This window comes from Xyrauchen texanus, chromosome 18, assembly GCF_025860055.1.
Source record: "Xyrauchen texanus isolate HMW12.3.18 chromosome 18, RBS_HiC_50CHRs, whole genome shotgun sequence".
Classification (NCBI taxonomy): domain Eukaryota; kingdom Metazoa; phylum Chordata; class Actinopteri; order Cypriniformes; family Catostomidae; genus Xyrauchen; species Xyrauchen texanus.
In genome coordinates, this window is record NC_068293.1 from 19,521,297 (window position 1) to 19,548,825 (window position 27,529).

The window sequence follows — 27,529 nt, forward strand, 5'->3', positions numbered from 1 at the left end:
GTGCACTACATCTCAGCAGTAAGTGAACAAAATGAGTGAATTCGGACGAGAGTGTCGGAGCTCTGGGGCTGGTGCAGAAACGTCACATTACATTTTTTAAAACTTGGGCCTTATTTATTATTCTTATTAAATAATATTTTAATACAGTAAATCTTCATTCTGTTTGTCATTTTTAATATATGACAAACGGATATGTGTGTTAATATAAAGAGTAAAAACATTTGATCAAATAAAGAGTACATTTTAAAATGCATCTGTATGTTTTGTCGCTCTATATTTTATGTTATTTTAATCCAGTAATGATTTGTCAAAGTAATTTACTACATTCAGCATGAAATAAAACATTGCTGGAGTGAAGGAAGCAGTAAACTCCCAGCTCGTACGTCTTCCCTGTGGTGGATTGTGGGAAATTAACCGCCATCGAGTGTACTTGAAATGTACGCTTGAAATTAGAGTGCATTGTGGGTAAGAATGAGTGAATAAAAGTAGGGAATGAGTGGCTCACTCAGAATTCAGACACTCCTACAAGATAGCGAAAACTCGATAGGGGGCGGTTTCAGACACAGCGAGTGTTCCACGACCGGAGTTGGTGCCCTACGTAGGCTGCATTCTCTGCATTTAGAGAGCGGTAGTACTGTTGTACAGAACTAACGATCTAAATACTTACGACACTGAAAACTGTAACTACACTGAAATAAGAATCCACACAGGACTTTAAAAGCTATGAAATAGTGAAAGAAGGCATTATATTTCAGCATTATATAAAATATCCTTGTGGGACATTTTCACTGTAATAATTACTAGAAATGTTTCCAAACCTATTTTCTTATTGACAAATTCATCCAGATCTGACAAGAGCCCTTAAAGGGATAGTTCACCCAAAAATTACTATTCTCATTATTTACTAACCCTCATGAAACCCCAGATGTGTATGACTTTCATTCTTCTTCTGAACTTAAATGAAGATTTTTAGAAGAATTCCTCAGCTCTGTAGGTCCATACAATGCAAGTGAATGAGTGGCAACATTTTAAAGCTGAACAAATAAAAATAATCCATAAAACTCTAGTGGGTAAATCAGAATCTTCAGAAGTGACGTGATAGGTGTGGACAAGAAACAGATAAACGGATTACTTTCACATTCTTCTTGTGTTTTTGGTGATTCACATTCTTCTCTGCATATCGCCATCTGCTGTCTAGCAAAAAATGACAAATATTGATGGCTCTGCCATAATTTAATATTCTGTCATCATTTCTCTACCCTCATGTTGTTCCAAACCAGTGTGAGGCTTTGTATTATGTGGAACACAAAATATGTTATACAGAATGTTAGGGACTGACAGTCTCTGTCACCTTCACTTTCTATATATATATAATATAAAACATTCACTGAAAGTAAATAGTGACTCAGGCAAACATTCTGTCTAATATTTACTTATTGTGTTGCATGGAAGAAAGTCATACAGCCATACATTCAACATGATGGTGAATGATGACAGAATTTCCTTCAATAATAATTCTATAGTACATGTTAAATGTGTATTATGTAATGGAATATAGGGGAGTAAATGTATATTATGTAATTTGTGAAAGTAACGAGCTACTCTGCTTGAGTACTCTTGTAATTGGATACTTTCTTACTCAAGTAATTATTTATTTTAGTACTTTTACTTCTACTTGAGTAATTATGTTTTTGAAGTAATTGTACTTTTACTTGAGGACATTTTTTGGCTACTCTAGCCACCTCTGGTTGGGAAACACTGCATTAAAGAACAAACCATTTATAAAAACCCTTTGTGTCCAATCTGAAAAAAATCTTTGATCGTGTTTCTAATTAAATTTAGATTAAAATTACACAAACATGATAAAAGTGTATGCACTTGCATAGTATTAAAAGCAGAGTTAAAATCAACAAAAAGAGCCCTTACATTAGAATTTTTATCTTGTATGTGCTTGGCTATAAAATCACTTGGTGTCCATCCATCAATCAGTAATGGAAAACAACATGATACACAAACATACAAACAAAAAGGATGAGCAAACAAGCCAAAAAGCACGGGGTCAGCAACTTGGCCGTGCCCTCGGACCAGAGTTTTAACAATAATGAATATTGTTTTGTCTTTTACAGAGACCAGTAAAGTGGACTATGTGTTGTTCCAGGCAGCCACAGCCATCATGGAGGCCGTGGTTAGAGAATGGATCCTTCTGGAGAAGAACAGCATTGAGTCCCTCAGAACATTCCTCCTCTCCTACGTATTACAGAGACCCAAGTAAGTGTGGTGTTAAATGTGTAGGTAATATAAAGTGTTTTGTGATTTAAAAAAAAAAATTAAAATCTGCTCTAAAAACATCGAATGTAAAGATAATGCTATAAACTCCCAAATGTAAATGAAAGTCTAAATAGGCCTATATAGAGCACTGTATAATCTAATGAGAATCTTGTGCATTATATACAGCTACTGTTTTTGTGATTTATCTGATTTTATAGATATTAGACATGATTGTTCATATTGACAACTTATTTAAATTAATTAAATAAAGTAACTTATTTAAATTTGTACATTTTTGATGATATTCTGTATTTTTAATAGGAATTTTTTTTTATCTGCCCTTATAAATCTACCAATAAAAACTCTGGCCCAACATTACCCCTTAATAAAAAAAGTTAATGTGACAACAAGTGTTACTACAACATTACTTCCAAAACCCATCACTGAATCTGCCTGTAGTTAGCTTGATTATCTAATTTGTTCCTGATCTTTGAATTTTGTAAATCTGTCTGTCTTCGTTCATTCACTGTAGTCTGCAGAAGTATGTTAGAGAGCAGATCCTGTTAGCGGTAGCAGTAATAGTGAAGAGAGGCTCTCTCGACAAATCCATCAACTGCAAGAGCATCTTCCATGAGGTCAGCCAGCTCATCAGCAGCGGCAATCCCACAGTGGTAAATCTTTTGCACGGCCCACAGCAGTGAGAGATCACACAATTGTCAAACTGTTTACATTTAAACAGCGCACTAGCATATTGATGGCCTCAAATCTAATACACGGATGAAAAACAGACAACCCCAATTTTGTTTTCAATTAGGCCTTTTACTGAAAATAAGTGCACAAATTATTCTGTCCTGCAGAGGGCACTCCAATTTCATGGCAGAAGTGCCTGAATTTTCATTTGTTAATTTTCTCTTTTTTCTCTGGTGTGTACAATTAAATGGATTTAGCTTTTGGACAACTATTGTCCGAAATATATTTAAATATTTTGTGCCAACATTGGTTGAATTATGACATGTGAATTCAGTAAGTAATTATGTAAATTATTTCGACTTGTTGCTCAAACAAGTGTCCATAGAGAATAATGTTTACCACTGTGCATGTATGTATCTGTCCTGCTAGCAAACACTGGCCTGCTCCATCCTGACTGCTCTGTTGAGTGAGTTCTCTAGCTCCAATAAGACCAGCAACATTGGCCTCAGCATGGAGTTCCATGGTAGCTGCAAGCGTGTTTTTCAGGTCTGTCATTGTAATACTCTTCAGGCCTTCATTAACAGCTGTTTTTGACATTTGGAGATTTTAACGTGCATATGTGCGTTGCAGGAGGATGATCTCAGACAAATCTTCATGCTCACTATGGAGGTCCTGCAGGAGTTCAGTCGGAGGGAAAACCTCAATGCACAAATGTCCTCAGTGTTCCAACGTTACCTTGCGCTGGCCAATCAAGTGCTCAGCTGGAACTTTCTCCCACCCAATCATATCCTTTCATTACAAAATGTACATATCTGTTGATGGTGCTTCTGATTGGATCCAAAAATTATCTTTAATTAAAAGGCTTGTTTGCTTTTAAATTTAGATGAATGATGAGACAGTGGAGGTAGGGAGAGAGAGGAGGGGGAACGAGCTTGACATGTAAACTATCACTAACCACCAAAATCTCCTTTTGTGTTTTACAGAAAAAGAAAAGATTGCTGGGTTGGAAACAAAATGTTAATTTTTGTGTGTATTATTTTCTACATTTGAATATGTTCATACACTTAACTGAGTTATGTTTTGAAGTATCTGGTCTCAACTTAGTTTTACTTTGCCTTTGCATGGATAATCTCTACTATTAGCATCTGCTAATGTTAGTTCTAAACCATGAGCTGTGGCACTGTGATTGATGGTGCGTGTGTGTCAAGCCCTTATTGTGCTCAATAAGTGTGCCTTTAAACACACAGATCATTTAGTGATTGTCTGTAATTCGGGTAGCCATTTGTGGATTGAGGTGTTTGCAAAGCCTGAAGTCATATTAATTGCCCACTGGGCTCTTGAGGAGATTTTTCTTTGCTACAAAGAGCATATTTGTTAAGGACACAGAAGGGACAGAGTTTGTGAGTATTAGTGTAAGTGTGTGTTAGAGATAAATGTAAAAACTGCATATTTTTTAAAATCGCTAGTTGATAGGTTGCCCGTTAAGACTGGTCGACTAATCTTAAAATAGGTCTGTATAAATTGGGTTTGGGTTCATCTGGGCTCAATCCGACCAAGGTTTTTCTTAAAGGAATAGGTCCTCAAATGTTTTTTCTTCTTTTTAATTACACATTAACATGACATTATTTCTTCTGTTGAACACAAGGACAAATTTGAAAAATCATTGTACTGCTTTTTATAATGCCATATAATGAAGTGAATTTGTCTCCATATTTGATTTGGGTAATACAAAGAGAAGTTGTTCAATGATTTTATTTGAGAGTGTATAATGATTTATCTGTTCATCACACAAAGTGATCATACAACTTCAGAAGACATGGTACGTAGTATAAACCACTTTTAACATTAGCTTTATGCTAGTTAAGGATGTCCTTATCTGTCCATTTCTGTATTTTCTTTGATATTGATTTCTCCTTTCACTGAAGCTAGATATGTCTCTGTCAAAAAGAGGTACCTAAATGAGAATACTAGCATAGTGAAAGCTATATCTCTGACAGCAAGTATATCTGCAGACTCTGGTGGCCTGCTCAATAACTTCAACTCAAAGTAAAAAATGCTATTGAGGTCATTGCTCCTGTAAAGACCAGAACAATTACACCTTGAAGAAACATGACAGCAGTACAAAGCATGAAATGAATATGCAGGAAAGCTGAGCGCATGTGGTTGAAAACAAAACTTAGAAACAAAAAGACCATTATAAGATCTATAAAGAGAGCCTTCATGCTTTCAATGTGGAATTCGGCAGCTAGACAGACTTTCTTCTCAAACATTATAAATAGCAATGTAACACCTGCACTCTTTTTGGTACTGTATAGAGACTGACTAACCCCCCTTACTAACTGACTAACTCAGGTTCCTTGTGAAGAAAATCAATGATATTATAAGGGCTATCATTGTACACGGAGTAAACAAGCAAGTAAAGCTTAATTGATAATGGACCTTTTTAAAACTGTTTACAAAGTATTAGATGTTCACATGCATAAAAACACACAGAAAAGTACTAAAAACCAATTAAAAAGAGAAGAAAATGTAATTGTTAAAAGAAAAGCCCTATTGAATATGTGTGCTTTGAGATACTGTTTAAAAGTGTTAATTTATTTGCCCATAAGCTGTCAGGGAGAGTGTTCCAAAGCTTGGGACGATTGTGACTAAAGGCTGACTCACCACTTTTCAGACCTGTTTAAGGTAGAGCCCGTCCGATTTGTGATTTTGAGACCAATACCGATGTTAGAGGGGGAAAATTAACCAATTAGCAGCCAGGTATAAAGTGACAATAATTAAAGTGCAACTCAGGACACGTGTGAGTCAGTCCAGTCTCTGAGTATTGAGGAGTCGGATGGCTTGGGGGAAGAAGCTGTAACACAGTCTGGCTGTGAGGGCCCGAATGCTTCGGTACTTCTTGCCAGACGGCAGGAGGGTGAAGAGTTTGTGTGAGGGGGTGTGTTGGGTCATCCGCAATGCTGGTTGCTTTGCAGATGCAGTGTTTTTTGTAAATGTCTTTGATGGAGGGAAGAGAGACCCCGATGATCTTCTCAGCTGTCCTCACTATCCTCTGCAGTCCAAAACGGTGCAAGTCCCAAACCAGGCAGTGATGCAGCTGTTCAGGATGCTCTCAATAGTCTCTCTATAGAATATAGTGAGGATAGGGGGTGGGAGATGTGCTTTCCTCAGCCTTCGAAGAAAGTAGAGACACTGCTGGGCTATCTTGGTAATAGAGCTGGTGTTGAGGGGCCAGGTGAACACCAAGGAATTTGTTGCTCTTGATGATCTCCACAAAGGAGCCGTCGATGTTCAGCGGAGAGCGGTCACTCTGTGTTCTCCTGAAGTCAACAACCATCTCTTTTGTCCACATTCAGAGACGGGTTGTTGGCTCTACACCTGTCCGTTAGCCGCTGCACCTCCTCTCTGTATGCTGACTCGTCGTTCTTGCTGATGAGACCCACCACGGTCGTGTCATCGGCGAACTTGACGATGTGGTTCGAGCTGTGCATTGCTGCACAGTCATGAGTCAGCAGAGTGAACAGCAGTGGACTGAGCACACAGCCCTGGGGGGCCCCAGTGCTCAGTGTGGTGGTGGTAGAGATGCTGTTCCCGATCCGGACTGACTGTACTGTACTGATGTTTTTTAAGCTATTTATTGTATTTTTATTTATTGGGGGTTAGTCAGTCTCTCTACAGTACCAAAGAGAGTGTGGGTGTTTCATCATTAATACTGCTTCTAATTTGAAGAAACATATCAAGGTCAATTTCATATTTCTTCTTACTAGATTCTGTGTGTCTATAACATAGCCTGTAATTTAACTCTCTATCACTGAGATTATTGGGGTGCTGTGAGAGATTAATGCAATGTTATCAAGAGGGCTGGGCAATAAAATGATCTAGATGTGTATCGGAAAAAATGTCCTCGATCAAACAATTTTGTAGTTTTCTATATTCAGCCTATATTCTACATCTAAAAGAGTGGTGTTCCTTACATCTAGTTGGTTTTTCTACTTTTTATTTCCTCACGTCTGTAGCTGTGCACTGTTTGATTGACAGGTGTCTAATGTTTGAACGCTAAAGCGGTTACGTGCCTAAATTATCAAATACATTTTATAATTCCGCCAATTTATAATTACGAGGATTTAATGTAAACAGTCGTTTATGTCTAAAGTGAATTTAAACAGTGGGACAAAAAGCCTATTTGCATCAAAATGTTGGACTTGGAAGTGTACATGTAACCAAATCGAACTGTCTAGTAGGCTATGTCATATAAAGGCTATTAATCAAACAACATTAACAAGGAAATGAGAAAACCACTCACTACTTTTGGCTGAATAACTTTAGTAGCTTTATAAGTATTCATGTAATAGAATTTTTTTTATTAATAATATTTTTTTTAAATATTGTTTGTTTTTTAATAATACTGACCCCAGACTTCTACTTGAGTATGATTTTTCAGTACTCTTTCCACCCCTGGTCGCGCACTAGTTTAAGGTACCAATAGCAAGTTGCAGTTGGATGATCTGAGAAAACCGCAAGAGCTGTAGTATGTTGGGAAAACACCATAATGATACTTAAAGTTGATTAAGAGGATCTTTAAATCAATTCAGAAAGATGCAGCTAGCCAGTGAAGGGATTTGAGTGCCAGGGTAATGTGACTCTTCAGTTAAGTATGAGTCAGGATTCTAGCTGCTGCATTCTGAACTCTTTGCAGGTGTTTGATAGTGCTCTTTGATAAACTGGCTGAAATTGTATTGCAGTAATTAAGTCTGGATGCAATATGCATGGATAGGTTTATCACTGGCAGCAGGGAGAGAATATTTCATACTTTGTGATTAGGTGATTAATATGCTGTTTAACAGACAATATAGTAGGACCTAAGCCAGTTTAGGACTGGTCCTGATAGGCCAACCCAGTTCTTCATTCGGTCAGGCAGAATCTTGTGATCTTGTGTCAAATGCAGCTCTGTAGTTACTGAGCACAGAAGAATCAAGATTGCTTTTCTTCAGCAGAGGCCTAAGGATTTCCTTAAGATATGACCTGTGTAAGTGTGTAAGGGCAGACCAACGAGAAAGTGGACTGATTACATTTCACAGTAGAAGGTGTAGAGTTTGAGCCCATACCTCTAAAACAAGTGTTGGCTTTTTTTTTTTTTTTGGTCCTGTTGTAGTAATTTTATCAGTGAAGAATGTTGCAAACTCATTGCACTTTTTGATATTTGAGGTTAAGCAATCTATCTATAGTGGAGAAGAGGAATCTAGGATGGGCTGTCAGTTAAATGTGAGATGTACGATTTTCTGGCACACTTTAGTATGTTTAAAAATGTTTATAGAAAGCATTGTGAACTGTTAGCTTTGCACACTTCTGCCTTTCTGCTTTTCTACGGTCTCTGCTTAATTTTACAGAGGAGGTCATGTTTTTCTTGGGGGACTTTAGTGGTCCCAAGGACAATCTAAGTTTTTAAGGGGGCAACAGAGTTAATGTATTCACACAGCCTGAGACTAAGACACACTAGAATGTCTAAGAAGGAGAATTGAAGAGGAGGGAGAGGTATGAGCTTAATCAAGGTCACAGCAGTGAGAGCGCTTGGAGACAGTCCTATGACTGTCAGTACATACTGATCCAACAATGGTCAGAATACTATCTCCCAGATGCGGCTGAAATTTAATCCAAGCACCAAAGCAATATTTCGAGCAGAATTGTCAGTTATTTTAGTGGATTAGTTATATTAACCTGAGCTCCAGATGTTCGTGCTCCTCATAAGTGTCCATTCATGTCAGACACACTGAAGAAGATTCTCATGCTTCTGTATATATCCACTTTTTACAATTTTCAATCGGACGGTTATTTCCTTTTAAACCACTTGTAGCCATCAAAATTGAATCTCTTGTTTTAGTGCAGCAGTTGATTGACAGGGAGGGGTGGCACTTCGCTGCTGCCGGGACGCATACAGGACGGATTAGTGTCTACACATCAAATGTGATGTTCACATGCGTTATTGAACATATACGTATGTGGTTTTTTGATATCCGAAAACCAAAAACGCATCTTAACACCAGGTGGAAACGGGGTCGAAATCTCCAGTAATTAAAACATATTAAAAATCATAAAGAAATCCTCTGTTGAGCTAGGAGAGTGGTAAATGACTAATAATAGAGCAGGTTGGTCACTCTTGAGATTTACTGCGAGGTATTCAGGTGCTTCATATTCCCCCCTAAAAAGATTTACAGCATAAAATACAGTGGCACAAAAAGGCAGCATCAGCTCCCTTCCTATTTACTCTAGGGACACAAAAGAATTTAAAGCTTGTTTGGGATGTTTCAATAAGTTCAACATTGTGATTTACAGTCAATCCACATTTTAATGAGGAAAATAGCATCCAGCTTATATTTTTCTATCAACTGGCTAATTATGCAAGACATATTAGTCCGTGCCTGTACATTTAGTTCTGCAGATTTTAGAACAAAGTGATAAGTTTGCTTTGCAATACAATACTTTGTTGATTCAAATACATTAGTTTGAGGACCTCCTCAGGGTTCTCTACACTTGTGGGGCTTTTCCACTGCATGGTACGACTCGATTCTGCACGCTTTTTTGGGGTTTTCCACTGTGGATAGTACCTGGTACCTGATACTTTTTTTAGTTCCACCTCGGTCGAGGTTCCAACAAGCCGAGCCGATACTAAATGTGACGTCAAAACCCTGCAGATCACGGATTGGTCAGGGCGAATCGTCACTACCAGCATCACTGGATTTTCGACACGTGTCATCAACCCGCTAGTTTTAAAGTTATAAACAGTGATAACAGTATAATTTTTTCACGCAACTTTCCAATTGTGAAAAAAGAAATTGCTGTGCGCAAAACCACGCCGCGGTCAGTAAAAGAGGTGCAGACGGTCCACTCATTAGCGACGAGCGAAGCTAAAAAGTCTTTCAGGAAGTTTATCAGCGTATCAGCTGTTGGCCGGACACGGCTACCACCGGACCTACCAACAGTGTAGGGAAAAGTAAAAAAAAACGTAAATGTGACTACAGAAACATCAAGGAAAACTGGAAGTGGTTTGACCAAATGGATGCTATCTAAACCGGCGAGCAATGGGAGGGAGAGTGCCCTAGACTGGCATTGATCCACTATTGAGGATGGTATGTTTTGTTATGTTAGCTCTATACTCTGCTTGAAAGCTTCACTTTATTTAGTTGACCAGCTACTGGAAGCTTGCTTCTAAAACAACCAGGCCAATTTAACTGTTAGACTTGTGAAAAATCACCATGCAACAACTGCTTTATGTAGCACAATTAGCTAGTAGCTAGCAGTCGTGTTATTGTTTTGGTCAGTTTGTGTCGTGTTTAAGATGATTTCACGGCAGTAGAGGCGGCACAACTATGACAATCAGCCTATAATCCCATCCACATTGAGGTGGCACTAAACTGCAATGGAAATGCAAGCTCAGAAATGTAAAGCGAGTAGAGTTGAGACGAGTTGAACTGTAACGTGCAGTGGAAAAGTGCCAGTTCAATTGGTTTGATTGCTTGCACAGAACAGAGTTCGTTTTCTCCCCCCTGCCACCGCTGGTCTATGTTCACATCATATAATTTGGGTTAGACACGTGTCCTGATTGGGTCATCAATGGGATTACAAGGGGCAACTGTTTACCACTGTAACTAGGTAATCACTCAAGATGACGTCAGCTTCACTGTGTTAAGTGAAGTATTGAAGTTTGTCTCTGGATTTACCACAAAAGCTTTACATGTGGGTGCGCACCTAAAGTGCCAGGGTGAAAGCAACCTCAGTTTCTTTTGTCCATGCCACTAAATATTGCAAATAACTGGAATATTCTGAAAAGTAGCATAGTTACCTATGCTACATATATTATCTCTAACATGTTCACTGGCATGGGCCGCTGAGTTTAGCTAGGAGCCCAGGCCTAGAGTCGGTCAGGTGCTATGAATGGCAGAGGGAGATGACAGATGTCTGTGTGCCACCCCTTATCTCTAACACAAACACACACACACACACACACACACACACACAAGTCGAAGGGAGCTTTTTAAGATGGCTGTCCCCGGCCTGGCAAGGAGAAGGAGGGCATTCCTGAGGCCATGAGGGAATCTTATGAGAGAGGATGTGACACTGAAGCTTCCTAATAGCCTTGGAACTCCTCTCTGCTCTCTGGCACTGGCAACTCTCAGCACTCTCATAATAATTATGTTCACTGAATGCTACTTGATTGAGATACTTGACAAAATATTCTCCAGCTCACATTTAGCTCCCACTTAACAACACTCCATACAAAACCACATGAGTTACATATTGGCCTGTTGTGATTTGTGTTTTAATCGCTAATATTTGAGATTGCTGCGATCGTTTTGAACTTAATTCCAATAACTTATTGCTTTCCAAAGAAGGTAATTGTGTATTTTATTCCTCCATTTAACTATAAGAATTTCTATCTCCACTAATGACATGCATAGTGACCACAGAGTATTGTAGGTATACTTTATTTTCATGTTCACGTAACAGTACAAAGCTTACAAAAACAGGTTTTCATTAAAGATGACTTGTACTGTACTTCCACATTGTGTTGTCACACTGTGGTAGTCATTTGCATCTGACCGCTGCCACAACAATGGATCAATGCCTACTTCACCTTATCACTTCTGTAGCCCCCTCCCAGTAGTGGTGAGCAGTGAGATGGCAAGAGAATAGAGCAGGTCAGTCAAGATTAGAGAGTCAGTCCTAACATTGGGCATTTACAGTCAAGTCTTAAAGGAAGAGTTGCTCCAAAACAGATCGTCAGAATGAGGGGGAAAATTATCATGTTTTACAAATATACAACTGTTTTTTGTGCAATAAAAAAGTGAATTTAAGTGAATCTCAAGGAATACATTAAAACAATAGGAAAGGCATGTCTTGACCATTTAAGGTATATATGAATAGTTGAAGCCAGTATTTCAGAGTTTTACTTACCACCATTTTCACTGGCTCCACCACAAAAACAAACAAATATAAAAAGGTTAAATGTTGTTTCCTTAAAAAAAAAAAATACATTTAGCAAGTTTGGAAGTAATACAGCACTAATCTTACTCCATGGCAGCTATTTTCAAAATATTTTGCAGGACAACAATGGCATATAATGATGAGCGATTTGTAATTTTCAACCAATTCTTACTGATGCTTCTAAGACAATCACAAGTCGTTCTCACAACTTTATCAAAACCTCAGCTTTGTTAGCCAGCTTAAAAACATTACCTCGATGACCAAGTTAAATTGGCAGAATTCACAACAACAACTGGGGGAAACCAATAAAGACTCCCCCTTCTAATTAATGGGTTTGGCAGTGGTGCACATGCAGTGGTGTCAGTGAAATCAAAGCTTAATGCAGCCCCATACAACCCCAATGTACACCTTTGGGATGATGTGGAACGCTGACTATGAGCCATGGCCCACTGCCCCACATTAGTGCCTGACCTCAATGATGCTCTTGTGTCTCAAATCCCAGCAGCCATCTTCCAATGTCTAGAGGAAAAAGTTCCCAGAAGTTGAAACTGTTATAGCAGCAAACAGAGGATTAATGCATTTAATTGTGAAATTAAATGTTTAACTAGCACTTTTTGGTGTGGTGTTTGGGTGTCCAAATTGTTCTGGCCATATGGTGTACTTGTGATTTTATTTGTATATTCTGAGTGTGTGCATTTTGGAAGCAAGGTGATGAGTGCTGATGTGGCTAAAAATGATTGTGAATGTTGGGGCATGGATGGAGTCAAGGCCAGTCTGTTACACACGGATCATCTCCCAGGAGTTATGCCACTTTAAGGTATCTCTGTGTTATGCTCGGGGACAATTTGTGCCTTCTCTCTGAATGTCCAGAGGGAAATCCTAGTAACTTCAGCCCTGCTGAATTATAGTGTTGGAATCACTATTATTTTTTATAAAAACTTTTGCAACCTGGCATGTCTACTGTAGTTCTTATTAGTATTTTGTTGTTGTTGTTGGAAACTGGACCAGACATTCAGTTACACATGATTTGTGCCATAATCATCCTTTAATGCATCCTCAGTCAGCCCTACTGAATAAAATGGCATAAACCAGCCTAAGATGGTTTGTGAGTCTTGGGTGGTATCCTGTCCTGGACTTTAGGCACTTTAAACTGATCAAGCAGGTTGATCAGCTGGCCGACCAGCTTGAACAGGCTGAGAGACCAGCTGAAACCATCTAAAAACAGCAAACCATCCTAGGCTGGTTTAAAATGCTTTTTTAGCAGAGAGATAGTAGATGTTAAGAGTTCGGTATGTTGGGGCTGTCATGTGTTGCATGTCTTCAGCAGCTGGGATAAGGGCTGGTGGAACCAGTCATGTGCGTTTGTGAGTAAGCCTGGATTGGGTTTCAGTGGGTTGTATCTTTAGTCACTGTCCCTGTTTCTCATACACTAGCCGACTTTTCCAGTACTTGCTCCAAGTGACTAAGTGATTGGCTGGTTTATCCCTTAGCACTCATTGGCGATCTTCCGTCAGTCTCTCCCTGTTGTGTTCATGTGGCAGACTGTTATCAGTGTGCTGGACTAGCCTGCTGGTGGTCAGCACATAAACTCCAGCCGGCACTCCCTCGAGGCTTGTTCTCTCGTAATTGTGGGTCATCCACAGTTCTGTTGGCCCCTTGCTATTTTTAAGAGGCTGTAAAGTCAGGTCTGCTTGGGATGGACAGAGGCAGCAGAGAAGGGGGTGCAACACAAAGACAGCACAGTAATGCAAACTAAGCCTAAACATTTTCTTTAACTGAATAAAAAAGTAAAACAGACATTATTGGTAAATGTGGACTTAAAAAAAAAAAAAATGTCATAAAGGTGTGGTCACATTTACCTTTACATGTTGAAATTCCGCAACAAGGCATGGGCGGATGTGAAGCGTGTGCGATAGCTGTAAAAATGGTTTGTCAGATTGCCTTTTTTTGTGCTGCACTTTATTATCTGGGAGAGTCTAGTTATAAAGTTCACTGCTAAAAATATTTTCCTCATCCATTTTGAGTATTCAATGTAGCTATGTACGAAGCACGGCCCACGCAGGGTTCACTGCCAAACCCATCAAGTTTCTATTTTACCCCACCTAACTTGTACCCCATGCTAAATTTGCATCGAGAAATTTCTTCTCCATCAGGCAAAATTCTGCACCGTGTAGATTCTCACTGAGCTGTATTTCACCTGCGTATTTCACATTGCAAAGGTAAATGTGAATGAGCCTTCAAAATGAATTAAGTAAAAATTACCACAAATTATTTGTAGTTTTTGGTACACATAAAATGTGAAACCTTTACAACCCACGATTAAAATGCTACTAACATGCAGTAACACAAGACAGCCCTTAGAAATGTAACGCTGTTACATTTATTTCAATTGTATCAGATAACGTTCGTTTTAGCAGCCCAAAAATACTAAAACTAATATGAAAAATGTTAATGTGAAAAAACAAAACAAAAATTATAACAGTCATAACAGTAGAACATTACAAAAACTAAATTTAAAAAGACAAATTGAAAATTAAATTGATGTAAACACTAAATTTTAAATGTCAGTACTATTTTAACCCTTCACCAATACACACTGTGGTTCTTATCAGGGGTGCTGTAAATAGTCTTTATAGTGAATTCATTGATGAATTGCCAAATATTTGTTTGGTGTAAGATGAATGACTGATAAATGCAGCTGTCTATGGTGGATGTGAGCAGATACTGTAATTGTAGTGTGTGTATGTTTGAGAGAAAGAGTTCACATTTGTCTGCTGGGAGTGACTGTGGGTCGAGCCCAAAGGAATGCGTGGCCTTCGCCTGTAACTGGCTTTGATCACACATTCCTGTGGGAATCTTTTCTCTCTTGCTCTCGTTTTGTCATCTTTTTTTTTCACTTTTTCTCTTCATCCCTTTTTCTTAGTCATCCACATGGAAAGGTGGAGTTTTCTTTTAGGTAAACATTTAGTGGGAGGGGAGAACACTATTTAACATTAGTAACTGAGTCATTGAGGAAGAGAGGTTGAAAAAGAAGAACTGGAGAAAATATACAGTGCTGTGTGCTGGGAATTCACTGCCAGCAATAATCCACACTCGTGCGTACCGGGAGTAGCTAAGTTAAGTCTGTCTTTATCCTTTCTGTTACTGTTGTCGCCTTAACTGAGGCATCACTGGGGAGGCACTACATTGCCATGTTTGAAGCGACACAGAATGTCATGCTGAAGCCAACCGACTCCTGGAGGGAAACCCTTCTAGACCACAGAGTCATGGACCTCTTCTTCACTGTGAGTACCCCCCCATAATACATCCCAACTCTTACAGTCTTGTTTCTTGACCCATTTCATTCTCTGCTTTTAAACTGCTCTGTAGATTCAGTACCTGTATCTTCTTGATTCCTCTCATGCTCCTTTCTGCTTTTCTTTTCTAAAGACATTCTGTTTCTTCACTTGCTGATGTTTTGATTAGATGACAGCATCAGAGAGCATTAAGCCGTCTATATTTTTGGAAGGCAGATTAACATTACTAAAATCACCCCAAACAATTTAATCACACTTAAAAATGTATGGATGTCATTGCATGACACAACAAAATTGTGACCTTTACTTGGGTCTAACTTTTAACCAACTGTGTCAAAGTGATTTTTAGTGGCTGTATCAGTTCTTTTTCTAGCTCACACAGGTGCCTTAGCAGAGATGAACTACAGATGTAGTTTATCACATTAGGTATGGACATGTTCAATAATAACGATTATGTTCCACTAATGTTTGACAACCAGAAAGTATCCAAATACTTTTTGAATAGTTTATCCGTTGTTTGATCATTTAATACCTTACAACCATCTTTTTGTGAAATGTTTTGGGTGTAAAGTGAGCTTCAACTATCTTTCTTGAAAAATAAATGCCACATGGTTTGATATTTCGTTTTCTACGGCAAAGACATTTGTATATTAAGTGTGACGAAAGTGTTCAAATACTTTATGGGGCCACTATCTGTAAGGAGTGCGTTTCACCTAGAGGAATGTCATTAAAGAATCAACCGAATGGGAATTTGTGTCATAGTACCTAACACCTGTGAGCAAAGCATAGACTGAAGAGATCACAGTTTTAATTTGTGGAACAATTTTGTCATTTTTTTCCCCAGCATCAGGAATGCAGATGGCTAATAGCCTTCCACCTTTTCTCCATTACTATAACACGGCCTCCTTGAGCTGCCAAAAAAATGCTCCATTTTGGTGGTTACTAAGGGCAGATTAGATGTTACTTTCCTTCACTCTGCTGTTCAAGAATAGAGTGTACAAGGTGACAATATGCTACTCCATTATTCACGCCTTCTGAGAGTTGGCAGTAATCTGCAAACTGGCGACAAACTGTGCCCCTCTCTTTAACAAGGGTCAGTCTGTTGACCTGAAGGTCAAGGGCTGTGCAAACAGCAGTGTCAGTTTTGTTTATTTTGGGATTTGCTGTTATGGGTTTTGGTTTTGGTTTTTGTAAACGTACTGAAATAGCAGATACCAGTAAATGTAGATTTACTCGGTCTTTATTAAACATTTACAGTATTTTTGAAAAATAGTCATCAATGCTATGACACCAGACAATTAATTTATGTGAATAATGCTGTGACCAAATATATCAAACAAATCAAAACTATCTTATGTAGCCACCCCCACAGTTTTGCACACTCCTTCTTGGCATTCAATCAACTATGAGGTGCATTCAATATGCTTTTCAAACAGTCTTTAAATTTGAAAGTTCAATAGTCTCTGGTCTCATTCATTATTTTATTTTATTTTATTTAAAGATGTATGCATTTGTCTAACAAAGCTGTTTTTAACCATTTAAGATTGATGTCTTTAGATGGAAAGGTTTTTAAGATGATGGGAAACACATTAAATTCAGTCAGGCTTGTCCTTTCTTTTTTAACTGGCACTGTACATATTTAAATCTTTGGCTCCTTTGCCATTTTACTGACAAGATGTTAGAGATAGAGTAGGAAATAATGGGGTGACGGGATGGATGTTGCAATCATATTCAAACTTGCACCACGTCTGAATATGCCAGAGTGTTTGCGCCAACTAACTGATTGACTGTGGCTCCAATAGATTGTAAAATTAATTGGCGGTTGTACAACATTTTTCTCTTTGGGCAGAGCATGATTTTGATCTTTGAGGGATAGTGCAGTTTTGTGCCAGCCTCTCAGGGGGTGTTGTTTTTGCTGCATGATATTTTGTGGTCTTTGCCGTGGTGGGGGGGAATGTTTTTGTTAAGGGTTGAAGAGCTGCCAGCTGTCACACCCTCTTTGTGTTTTTAGAGACTCTTTGTAGCTTTATGTGTGGTGTAGTCATTGTTTTTCTACGCCCATGCCAGGGAGGTGTATATATATGTGTGTGTGTGTGCGCGCGTAAGAGTGTGTTATTGGACAGGTGGGTGAATGTGCGTGTGTCAGCCTGTCAGCAGTGTCTGTGTGTGTGTTCGTGTGTTGACCTGTCAGCTGTTGGTCCACACTTCTCAGCTGTGCCCCGAACATGCGAGGGGGCGTCCAGGCACGCGCTGCTGGGGTCAAAGGTGACTAGAGATGAGCTGCAGGATTAGACTCTGACCCCTGGATTCAGAGCCCCTGTTAACAGCCTCCAGTCGACCCTCAGGTGGTCCAAGAAGGGGCTGGTCCTCTGTTTGATGGGAAACTGTCCCTCTCAGCTGCTTCAATTGCTACACAAAAGATTAAAACCTTCAGAAGAGAGAAAATAAAGCTTAAAATAAAACTTCTCTTATATTCTCTTCACACCTAATAAAGCCATGGCTGAGCTAACATTTTCCAACCAGTCAAATTAAGTGGTTTTGTTTGTGGTTTGGGTTTAGGTTTGTTTTTACACCTTCCTGTCCTCACACAAACACAATGACCTGGCTATATAAATGAAAATGTAACCATAGGTTTCTAATGTTTTTAAATAAAGATAATTATAGTAGCTGTAGACCAAACCTAACCCACATTTTTTGCATTTTTAGAATAATAATAAAAAAAACAATCTAATTTACATCCCAAAAGTTTCCAAAGGGAAGTTTTGTCTGATATAGCTCAGTTCTTGGTGCAAATTTGTCCCTAAACTATAACTACAACTAAATTCTGCAGTCATACACTCATTTATTAGTAAATAATAAGTGTATATGTATACAATACTTCATTTTAGGTTAAAGCAAAATGTGACCAGGACATGGTCTTGATATTCAACTACATATGTAATGTTAAGCAAATAGTTTCAGAGACTGACATCTGATTCCTGGCCCAAAGCACATACATGGTTTGTGTATGTTATAAACAGAATCGGGGATCGTTATGGCACTTTGGGTATAACACTGTCATTAGCTGATTGATTGTCGCCTCTGATTTTGTAACCGGATCTGAACGAAAGAAGAAAGCAGGCAAGGTCTAATCCATCCCGTGGACAGAAACGAGGCTTTGTCATCTCTCTATTAATAGGTCTCCCTGTCACTCTCTCACATTCATTTGGAGAGCTACCTTGTCTTGTTTTGATTTAGCCCCCCCCCCCATCCTGTTTCCCCCTGCCAGACTCTAACTATAGTCAGACTCAAGGCGATTGTCATAGCTGGCATGGCGTGGATGTTCTTCAGCGCAGCTGTTTTTACAGAGCATGCTGCTCGCAGATCTTTGGCCTTGCTCTCTTTTCTTTCTTCTCTCGTTCATTCTTTCCCTATACAGTTCTCCCCTCCTCTCTCTCTCATTCTCTCTCCCTCCCTCTTGTCGTCTTTAGCTCAGAGGATGAGTTCACACTCTGGATAGAGTGCACTAGCAGACAGGGCTGTGTTATTGTGCGTGAGCATTAGCACTTTGCAGAGTGGCTGATAATTTTCTGTGTAGTTTTTGTAGATGGAATGTGGTGGGAAAATGCCCATATAGATTCTTCCACAGTCATCCAGATCGCTCACACAGGTCCGTCTGACTCTCGTACCACTTTGCACGGCTTCTCCATCTCCACCAGAACATGTGACGAACAGACGGGAAAGAGTGAGGCTGAAAGAAAGTGATTTAGGGAAGAAACGAGCAAAGGAGTGAGTAGAACCTGTGCCAAACATCAGTTTTGCTGTGGCACCACTTGTGCTAATTGCTAGGGAAGAGCAGGAGACTCTAATCAGTCCATTCAGTAATGTTTAGCCACAGCACTTCTTTTGCAATGTAATTTCATGATGCTCGAGGAGACTCAGATCCTGATTTCCTTGGTCTGGATTGATTGAGAAGCCGATCTGTGGTTGATTGGCTTGGGCTGTGTTGGCCTGGATGCCAACGTGTTTTGTCTGTGCCGAGAAAAGAGGGGGGCGAGAGGCTGTAGTTTTAACTTCCTTTATCGGAAAGTAAGGGGTATTCCATGATTTTTAGTCCTCAGTTCATTGTACCTCTGTGCAGAAGGTTTTGCACACTTGAGTGAGATGAGAAATCAAAGACCGGTCTGTGTATCTATGTGTAAAAGAGAGCAGAAGAGAGTAGGAGAGAGCAAGAAAGTATGTTTTTGAATATCTATGAGGGAGGCTTTTCTCTGTGATTCAGGGAGACTGTGTGCGAGCTCTACAGCCCTTGTGTTTTGTCAGCTGCCCATGGGCCGGTTCCTCTTGGACTCTTTGAGGGGGCCTGTCTGGTTTTAACACTGCAGAGCGTACCTACAGGGGTATATACACTCCTTTTTTCTATCTCTCTCTCGCTCATTCTTTCGAGTGAACAGTCTCTTCAATCTCCATTTGTTTTGTTTCTCTCTCATACTCACTCTTTGATATCATGTCTCCCAGGGAGAAGGATTTCAGTATGTTGGTGAGCTGTGATCAGCTTTAATGTCAGTTTTAAGAGTATTTGTTCATTGTGTGGTCTTAGTCCGTTAGTCGTTTACAGATAAATTGGTATCGGTAGTTCACTACTGATGTTTGTAATAGCAGTGACGGAAAATATTACTCTGTTTTGGCATAAATATTAATAGTTAATATATAAAAAGTATTACAAAATTATGTAGATATAAGAAAATGGTTTTAGAAAGATAGAGAGGTATTTTTTTATATCGTAACCAGTGGTCTATTATCATTCATGCTGCTTTTATCTTGTTTTTGGAAGCAAGTACATTCTGTAATAGATTGATAAACTTGAGTGTAGTGAGTCAGGATATGTAATGCGTTTGAGCCCTGATTTACAGTCTCTCTCTTTCTCGTAGGTGCACAGGAAGATCAGAGAGGACTCTGATATGGCACAGGACTCCCTTCAGTGTCTGGCCCAGTTGGCCTCTATGCATGGTCCTATTTTCCCTGATGAGAATGCTCAGATGACCTATCTGGCACACCTGGTGGAGGGACTGCTCAACATGATCAATGGGTGTGTGCATGTGTCTGATACCTCCAATTTACGTAATCGGCTGCTTATTGTTGGCATTTGAGAGATCTTCTGCTTTCAATTGATTTGCAGAAGTTGTCTCTTTTTGAAGTTTTTAATAAATGGGTGAATTTCCCAAAAAGTGGTCCCTTTTCAGCCAAAGATCAAAAGAAAAAAAGATACATTTATTTTATATTTTGCATAAAGAAAACTTGGACTATTAAAAGCATTAATATTTTTACATTGTGATATTTAATGGGTCCTCATTATTTCATAATGGTAATGCATCCAAATGTTTTGCTTTTGAGTTTAGTGTCTCCAATTATCCTAAATGGTGATTCTCATTAGACTCTAATTACTTGTAATACAGTAATTGTTTACAGCAATGCAAAACATCTTAATGGTCCTGCAAATAGCCTTAATCTGCTTTCAGCAAAATATGTACTTTATAGGCTTATTTATTTGTATTTATGAATTTTTTGTCTGGATATGACCTGAAGATGTATTGGAAGAGGTATTTGTTAACTGCCTAAAATATGTGAATCTCCATATGTGATACAAAGTTGGAATGATGTCTCTGCAGCTTTAAATAACACGCATTCTTACACACTGCTGTTTGGAATTTGAGAACATGTAGACGTAGTGAGTTGGGGTCTCTCTCACCTCCTCCCTCTCTCTACAATTCTGTAATCACCTATTCATGGAGCATTTTTCCAGTTACATCATCGGAAAACCATGCGGCAGGTCCGCCAATCTGCCATAATTGAACTCTTCTGCTTACAATTTAAATCCATCTGATATGGGTTAGAGCTGCAGTAGGTAGTGTAAGGAAAGGCAGACCTGAGTCTTTCAGCACTTAAGGCCGATTTATACTGCGTCGTACCTACGACATAGGCTCTGCTTAGTGGCCAATGCGGTGGTTTGCATTTATAGTTCTGCGATAGTGTGTTTCTGCATAGTTCTGCGAGTACACAGCCAAGTGCTAGTATGCTATATTATTAAGAAAATGCATTAATTTGTGCAAAATAATTTCATTCATGGATTGAAAAATATTTGTTTGCATTAAAATGAGTCAACTTTTGTTGTGTTTAGGTACATATTATTTTTATTATGATAATACTATTATTACTTGTATACTTTTGAGTCGCTTAATATTAAATAAATATTTTGACATTCTTTGACGCTCTGTGCAGAAATCCCTCCATCAATTCATGTAACGTATAGTAATAACTAGGGCTGACACGTTAATTCAGTGCGATTAATTTGACCAAAAAACCTCCTTGAATTGAATTACCACCTGTTTTCTCCAGGGGGCAGTAATCGAAACTGTTTGGGCAATGCGCTTACAAAGAAAAGAAACCACACTCACCACAGCAGGCAACACGAGAGGAGATTGAGAATTGCGTTCAAACACAGCTTGATGAAGCGCAAATATGAACACAGGGATCTCAAGATGTGTTTTCGAAGCTTCAAACTATGTTTAACTTGACACAGCGACCTGAAAACGGTATTCTTATGACGCAATGGAAATGATGCGCACCAAATGTGTCTAACGCAGCTGTGCATTGATGCGTCCTTAGAAAAGTACTCTTAATAAATATATCTCGGACTGATTGACAAATTCAATTGCAAAATGGATTGCGTGAACTGTAGGCCAATGATAGGCAGATGACAGAAGTTCAATAATATGTGAATAAACAAAAATTGCATACTAAAGCCACTTTTTGAATTGTCTTTTTGGTAACACTTTGTAATAGGGTTCTATTTGTTAATAATAGTAAATGCATTAGGTATCATGAACAAACCGTTAACAATATATTGTTTACAGCATTTATTAATATTAGTTTATAAAAATACAATTTATTATTTTTAAGTTTTAAAATTAGTTTATAATGCATTTACTCTTAACAAACACAACTTTTGAATTGAGAAATGTATTAGTATATGTTGAAATTAACATTTAGATTAATAAAAGCTGTAAAAGTAATGTGCATTGTTAGTTCATGTTAACTGATGTTATTAACAAATGGAACCTTATTATAAAGTGTTACCGTCTAAAAGTCCAACTTTTAAAGAACAATGATTGAGGTTGGTTGAGACTACATTGATGTTTGTTTAACCACCATAAGTGACAATTAAGTCAGAAATTGGTATGCCACTGTAAATTATTAAAGTAATAAAGTTTTATTTTGTAACATTGCAGTCCCCACCTGTTCCTCACCATCTTCGTTATTGCCTTCTTACAGGATTGAGATTGAAGACTCTGAGGCTGTGGGGATCTCAAACATCATCAGTAACCTAATCAGCACATTTCCCCGAAGCATTTTGACAGCGCTCCCAAACGAGCTCTTTGCCTCTTTCATTAACTGCCTCACACTGCTCACGTGTTCCTTTGGTCGCAGCGCTGCCCTGGAGGAGGTGGTGAGTACTGCATTTGTACCATATTAGACACAATGATTGTTACACTTTGCAGAGCACTGTGGACTACTGTAGATAACAGCTCTGTGTCCACAGAAGGTGACATTTTAGATGTGTTTTTAAAACATTAGGTATTACAAAGGAAAATTAAAGAATTAATTCTGTTGCTATATGCTAATTGCTGCCCTTTTATAAGTTTCCTGTGAGTTGATAAATTTAGAGCATAATCCATCTCTGTCAATAGTTGGATAAGGATGACATGGTGTACATGGAAGCATATGATAAGCTGTTGGAGTCCTGGCTGACGCTGGTCCAGGAGGACGAGCACTTCCCCCGGGGCTGCTTCATCCAACCGGCAGTGCAGGTCTTCAACTCCTACATCCAGTGTCACCTCGCAGCACCCGACGGCACAAGAAACCTGGTCAGCACAACTGCATTTATCTGTCTTCATATCCAAAGCATATTTTATTATGCTGTAAACACATTCACCCATCTTTCTCTGCATGCTAAATCAATTTTAACATGGTCAAAACTTGTCCTTATACAGTCTTTCAAAATTAACTTTTCCAAATACGCATTTGTGCTGTTCTTGTAAAGAAATATATAATTCTGGTCTTCTTTTCATAATTAAAATGGAAAAGCATGAAGTACAACAAGTCTAAAAAGGTTTTCCTTCAAGAATCCACTGCCAAATTAACAAAAATCTTCTCTAGCACATGTGTTTGGTCATATATATGATTTGCCTTTTTAGACCGCAAATGGTGTGGCTTCTCGTGAAGAAGAAGAAATTAATGAGTTACAGGAGGATGACAGAGAGCTGTTCTCAGATCAGCTGGCTAGCATCAGCATGTTGGGGCGCATCGCTGCAGACCACTGTATACCTCTACTCACGGGGTATGAACACGCACCTCATTTCAGAGAAACCACTGTAATAAACGACTACTTGTGAACCTTACATTTCTGCTCCATCTTTAGTTTGTTGGAGGACCGAGTCACAAGGCTTCACGGGCAACTCCAAAGCCACCAACAGCACCTCATGGCCTCCTCAGATCCAGGCAGCGTGGAACGGAAAGTTCTAGATGACCTTTACGAAGACATTCATTGGATAATATTAGTCTCAGGTCTGTGTAATTCTTAGCAGACTAAAAGTTATGCTGGATATGAAGATGAAAATTCATCCTGGTTATAGTAATATGTCAGATATACCATCTGTGTGCGCATTCTAGAATTGTATGATTTTTAAGTTACTGTTGCTTCTGTTGTAACTTCCTGTCATTTGTCATATGTCTGCTTCGATGCATGTTAAATATTTCACTGCATTTCCTGAAGGAACCTTGTTTCGTTTTTTTCTTTGCTCTGCAATGTTTAAGAATAACAATAAACGGGGGCCTGGATAGCGCAGCGAGTATTGAAGCTGACTACCACCCCTGGAGTTGTGAATTTGAATCCTGGGCGTGCTGAGTGACTCCAGCCAGGTCTCCTAAGCAACCAAATTGGCCCAGTTGCTGGGTAGGGTAGAGTCACATGGGGTAACCTCCTCATGGTCACTATAATGTGTGGTTCTCGCTCTCGGTGGGGCGCGTGGTGAGTTGTGCGTGGATGCTGCGGATGCTGCGGCCTCCACACACGCTAAGTCTCCATGGTAATATGCTCAACAAGCCACATTATAAGATGCACAAATTGATGGTCTCAGACGTGGAGGCAACTGAGATTCGTCCTCCGCCACCCGGATTGACGTCACTACGCTACCATGAGGACTTGGAGCACATTTGGATTTGGGCATTCCATATTGGGGAGGGGGGAAAAAAAGAATAAAAATAAACCAGACTTTTTTTTACGGCCAGTAGTCCTTGATGATAAGCAAATGGCACTGTCCGTGGTAGAATACAGATCAGTTTACTGCCGAAGTGACTGGTTGGCAGATGCTTCTGCTTATACGGCTGGCTGCAATCTCTTATAATGGACACAGTGCCCCTGAATGCATCCCTAGTGCTTACTGGCAAAAAGAAAACCAATAAGAAGAGAAAAAACAGACCATAGTGGAAATTTTACTACTCAGTCTGAGTGATTGACATATTTTTTCTAGCGCAACCTCTGGTAGAGCACTATCTCTGCCCTGAAAGAAAGTCTGAGTGGTGGTGGTGTAGTGGTCTAAAGCACATAACTGGTAATCTGGTAATCAGAAGGTCACTGATTTGATCCCCAGAGCCACCACCATTGTGTCCTTGAGCAAGGCACTTAACTCCAGGTTGCTCCGGGGGGGGGGATTGTCCCTGTAATAAGGGCTCTGTAAGTCGCTTTGTATAAAAAGCGTCTGCCAAATGCATAACTGTAAATGTAAGTCACATTGTGCTTTGTTGGAGCTAGATGCTGTGATGAATCAGATCGCATGGGGCTGCCGAAAATCATGACGTAATCTCCAAATTAAAAATAAGGCCTGTCTTTGACACATTTGTGTATAGTTGTTACTGGATTTCCAACTTAAGCCTAAAGTATACTTCGGTCATACAGTACAGGATGTGTGACGCAAATCTCATCATCAGTCAAGTGCACGCACTGAATGCATGCGGCCCGATTTTTCTAACCGTGCAGAATGTGCATGCACTTGGAATTATTTGCACAAATTAGTGGATCCACAAGGTGGCAATACTCACATTTGAGCCATTGCTGTTATGAAGAAATGCTAGAAGATGATGTAATCTCCGGTAAATAACAGGAGACAAAAGTAAAAAAACAACAACAGTGGATATGAACGTCAAGAGCACGTGTGTGAGAAGGTCAGGAGATTCCTGCATTTGTATAACTCGAGTCTGAAGGACAATAAAGACATCAATATGGGTCTTTTTTTCTCCCCAATATGGAATTCCCAATACGCTCCAAGTCCTCGTGGTGGTGTAGTGACTTGCCTCAGTCTGGGTGGCGGAGGACGAATCTCTGTTGCTTCCATGTCTTAGACAGTCAATCCGCACATCCTATCATGTGGCTTGTTGAGCGTGTTACCTTTGGAGACGTAGCACATGTGGAGGCCCACACTATTCTCCGTGGCATCCACACACAACTCACCACGCACCACAAGGAGGTTACCCCATGTGAACCTACTCTCCCTAGCAACTGGGCCAATTTGTTTGCTTAGGAGACCTGGCTGGAGTCCCTCAGCACACCCTGGATTCGAACTCACTACTCCAGGGTAGGAAGTCAGCATCAATACTAGCTGAGCTACCCTGGTCCCATCTTTATGGGTCTAAACTCCTGAAGAGAAATTGTCCGGCATCTCATAGCAGTCGGTGTGCGCATGCACCAACCCCCTGCATAGCATAAATGGAGTATACTTGGTTATTGCTTCTCAAGAACTTGTGCCCATCCCTAAAACGTTTAGGACGTTTTGTAGTTGTATGATGTGAAACTCCGTGCTCTGGGCCTAAACAGCTCGCTGTGCAGCTGGATACTGGACTTCCTGTCAGGCAGACTTCAGGTGGTTAGAATATGCAGCAACATCTCATCACTGACCCTCAACACTGCAGACACTCTGATACGCTGGTGTCAGGAGCACAACCTCTCCCTCAGTGTCAGTAAGACCAAGGAGCTTGTAATGGACTTCAGGAGGAAAGACAGAGATCACAGCCCCACCACCATTAATGGAGCACCAGTGTTCCTCTGTGTCCACATTAGTGAGGAACTCACATGGTCCCTCCACACTGAGGCCATTGTGAAGAAGGCTCACTAGTGCCTCTTCTTCCTGAGACGGCTGAGGAAGTTTGGAATGAACCACCACATCCTCATACGGTTCTACTCCAGCACTGTAGAGTGCATCATGACTGGCTGCGTCACCGCCTGGTACGGCAATAACACTGCCCTCAACCGCAAAGCCCTGCAAAGTGTGGTGCGAACTGCCAGACACATCATCGGAGGTGAGCTTCCCTTCCTCCAGGACACACATACAAGGCGGTGTGTGAAAAAATCTTGGAGGATCATCAGAGCCACCAGATCCATGGGCTGCTCTCACTGCTACCATCAGGCAGGCGGTATCGCAGCATCAGGATCCGCACCAGCTGACTACCTGACAGCTTCCCACAAGCAATCTCTCATGATCAATGTACATCAGCACTGCACTTTATTAATCTTACACTGGACTATCATAAATATATATTCTCTTTACAGTACAACCTACTGTATATTTTTTTTTAATATATATACTTAATAAAAATAAAAATGTATGTGTATTCTATATTATGTGTATTCTATATTGTGTGTATTGGTTACTGTACATTGTAAATTATTGTGTTGTGTAAGTGTGTGTACATTTGATATGTAAATTGTGTTGCGTAAAGCTGATGTTTATTGTAATTGGTATATGTCTCTTCACTGTCATGACTGCTATGTTGCTCGGAACTGCACAGAAGATTTTCACCCACTGCTGCACTTGGTCGTGTGACAATAAAGTGATTTGATTTGTTTTATTAGGCTATCTCTTGGCTGATGACCCTCAGGGTGAGACACCATTAATACCTTCAGAAGTTATGGAGTACTCTATCAAACACTCCACAGATGTGGATATTAACACTACACTGCAGCTCCTTGGCTCTCCTGGAGAAAAGGCCACCTCCATCCCAGGATGCAACAGGACAGACTCAGTTATCAGGTAAAGGAACCTCACAGTAGCATTCTGGGTACTTCTCATTTTTGCATTGTAGCTCCTCCCACTTAGGATGCAAGGAAAGTGTATAAATAAACAAGCATACAATAGAATGAATAAAACAAATTTCCAAACTAATGTGCAAAGTGCTCTCTTATTAATAAAGCTGCATTTTGCCAT

The 27,529-nt window shown here is 39.7% G+C and overlaps 1 protein-coding gene across 2 annotated transcripts in view; it reads left to right on the top strand.

Annotated features, from left to right (window-relative positions):
- Positions 1 to 27,529, top strand: part of LOC127658640 (exportin-4-like) — a 66,553-nt gene that overhangs the window by 17,413 nt on the left and 21,611 nt on the right. For both annotated transcript variants that reach the window (XM_052148021.1, XM_052148020.1), the window contains exons 3-13: positions 2,127 to 2,268; positions 2,801 to 2,939; positions 3,388 to 3,504; positions 3,589 to 3,741; positions 15,108 to 15,221; positions 20,144 to 20,301; positions 22,545 to 22,719; positions 22,961 to 23,137; positions 23,468 to 23,610; positions 23,692 to 23,837; positions 27,178 to 27,355. In XM_052148021.1, the coding sequence (XP_052003981.1) occupies positions 2,127 to 2,268; positions 2,801 to 2,939; positions 3,388 to 3,504; positions 3,589 to 3,741; positions 15,108 to 15,221; positions 20,144 to 20,301; positions 22,545 to 22,719; positions 22,961 to 23,137; positions 23,468 to 23,610; positions 23,692 to 23,837; positions 27,178 to 27,355 (1,642 nt within the window). The remainder of the gene's footprint in view (positions 1 to 2,126; positions 2,269 to 2,800; positions 2,940 to 3,387; positions 3,505 to 3,588; positions 3,742 to 15,107; positions 15,222 to 20,143; positions 20,302 to 22,544; positions 22,720 to 22,960; positions 23,138 to 23,467; positions 23,611 to 23,691; positions 23,838 to 27,177; positions 27,356 to 27,529) is intronic.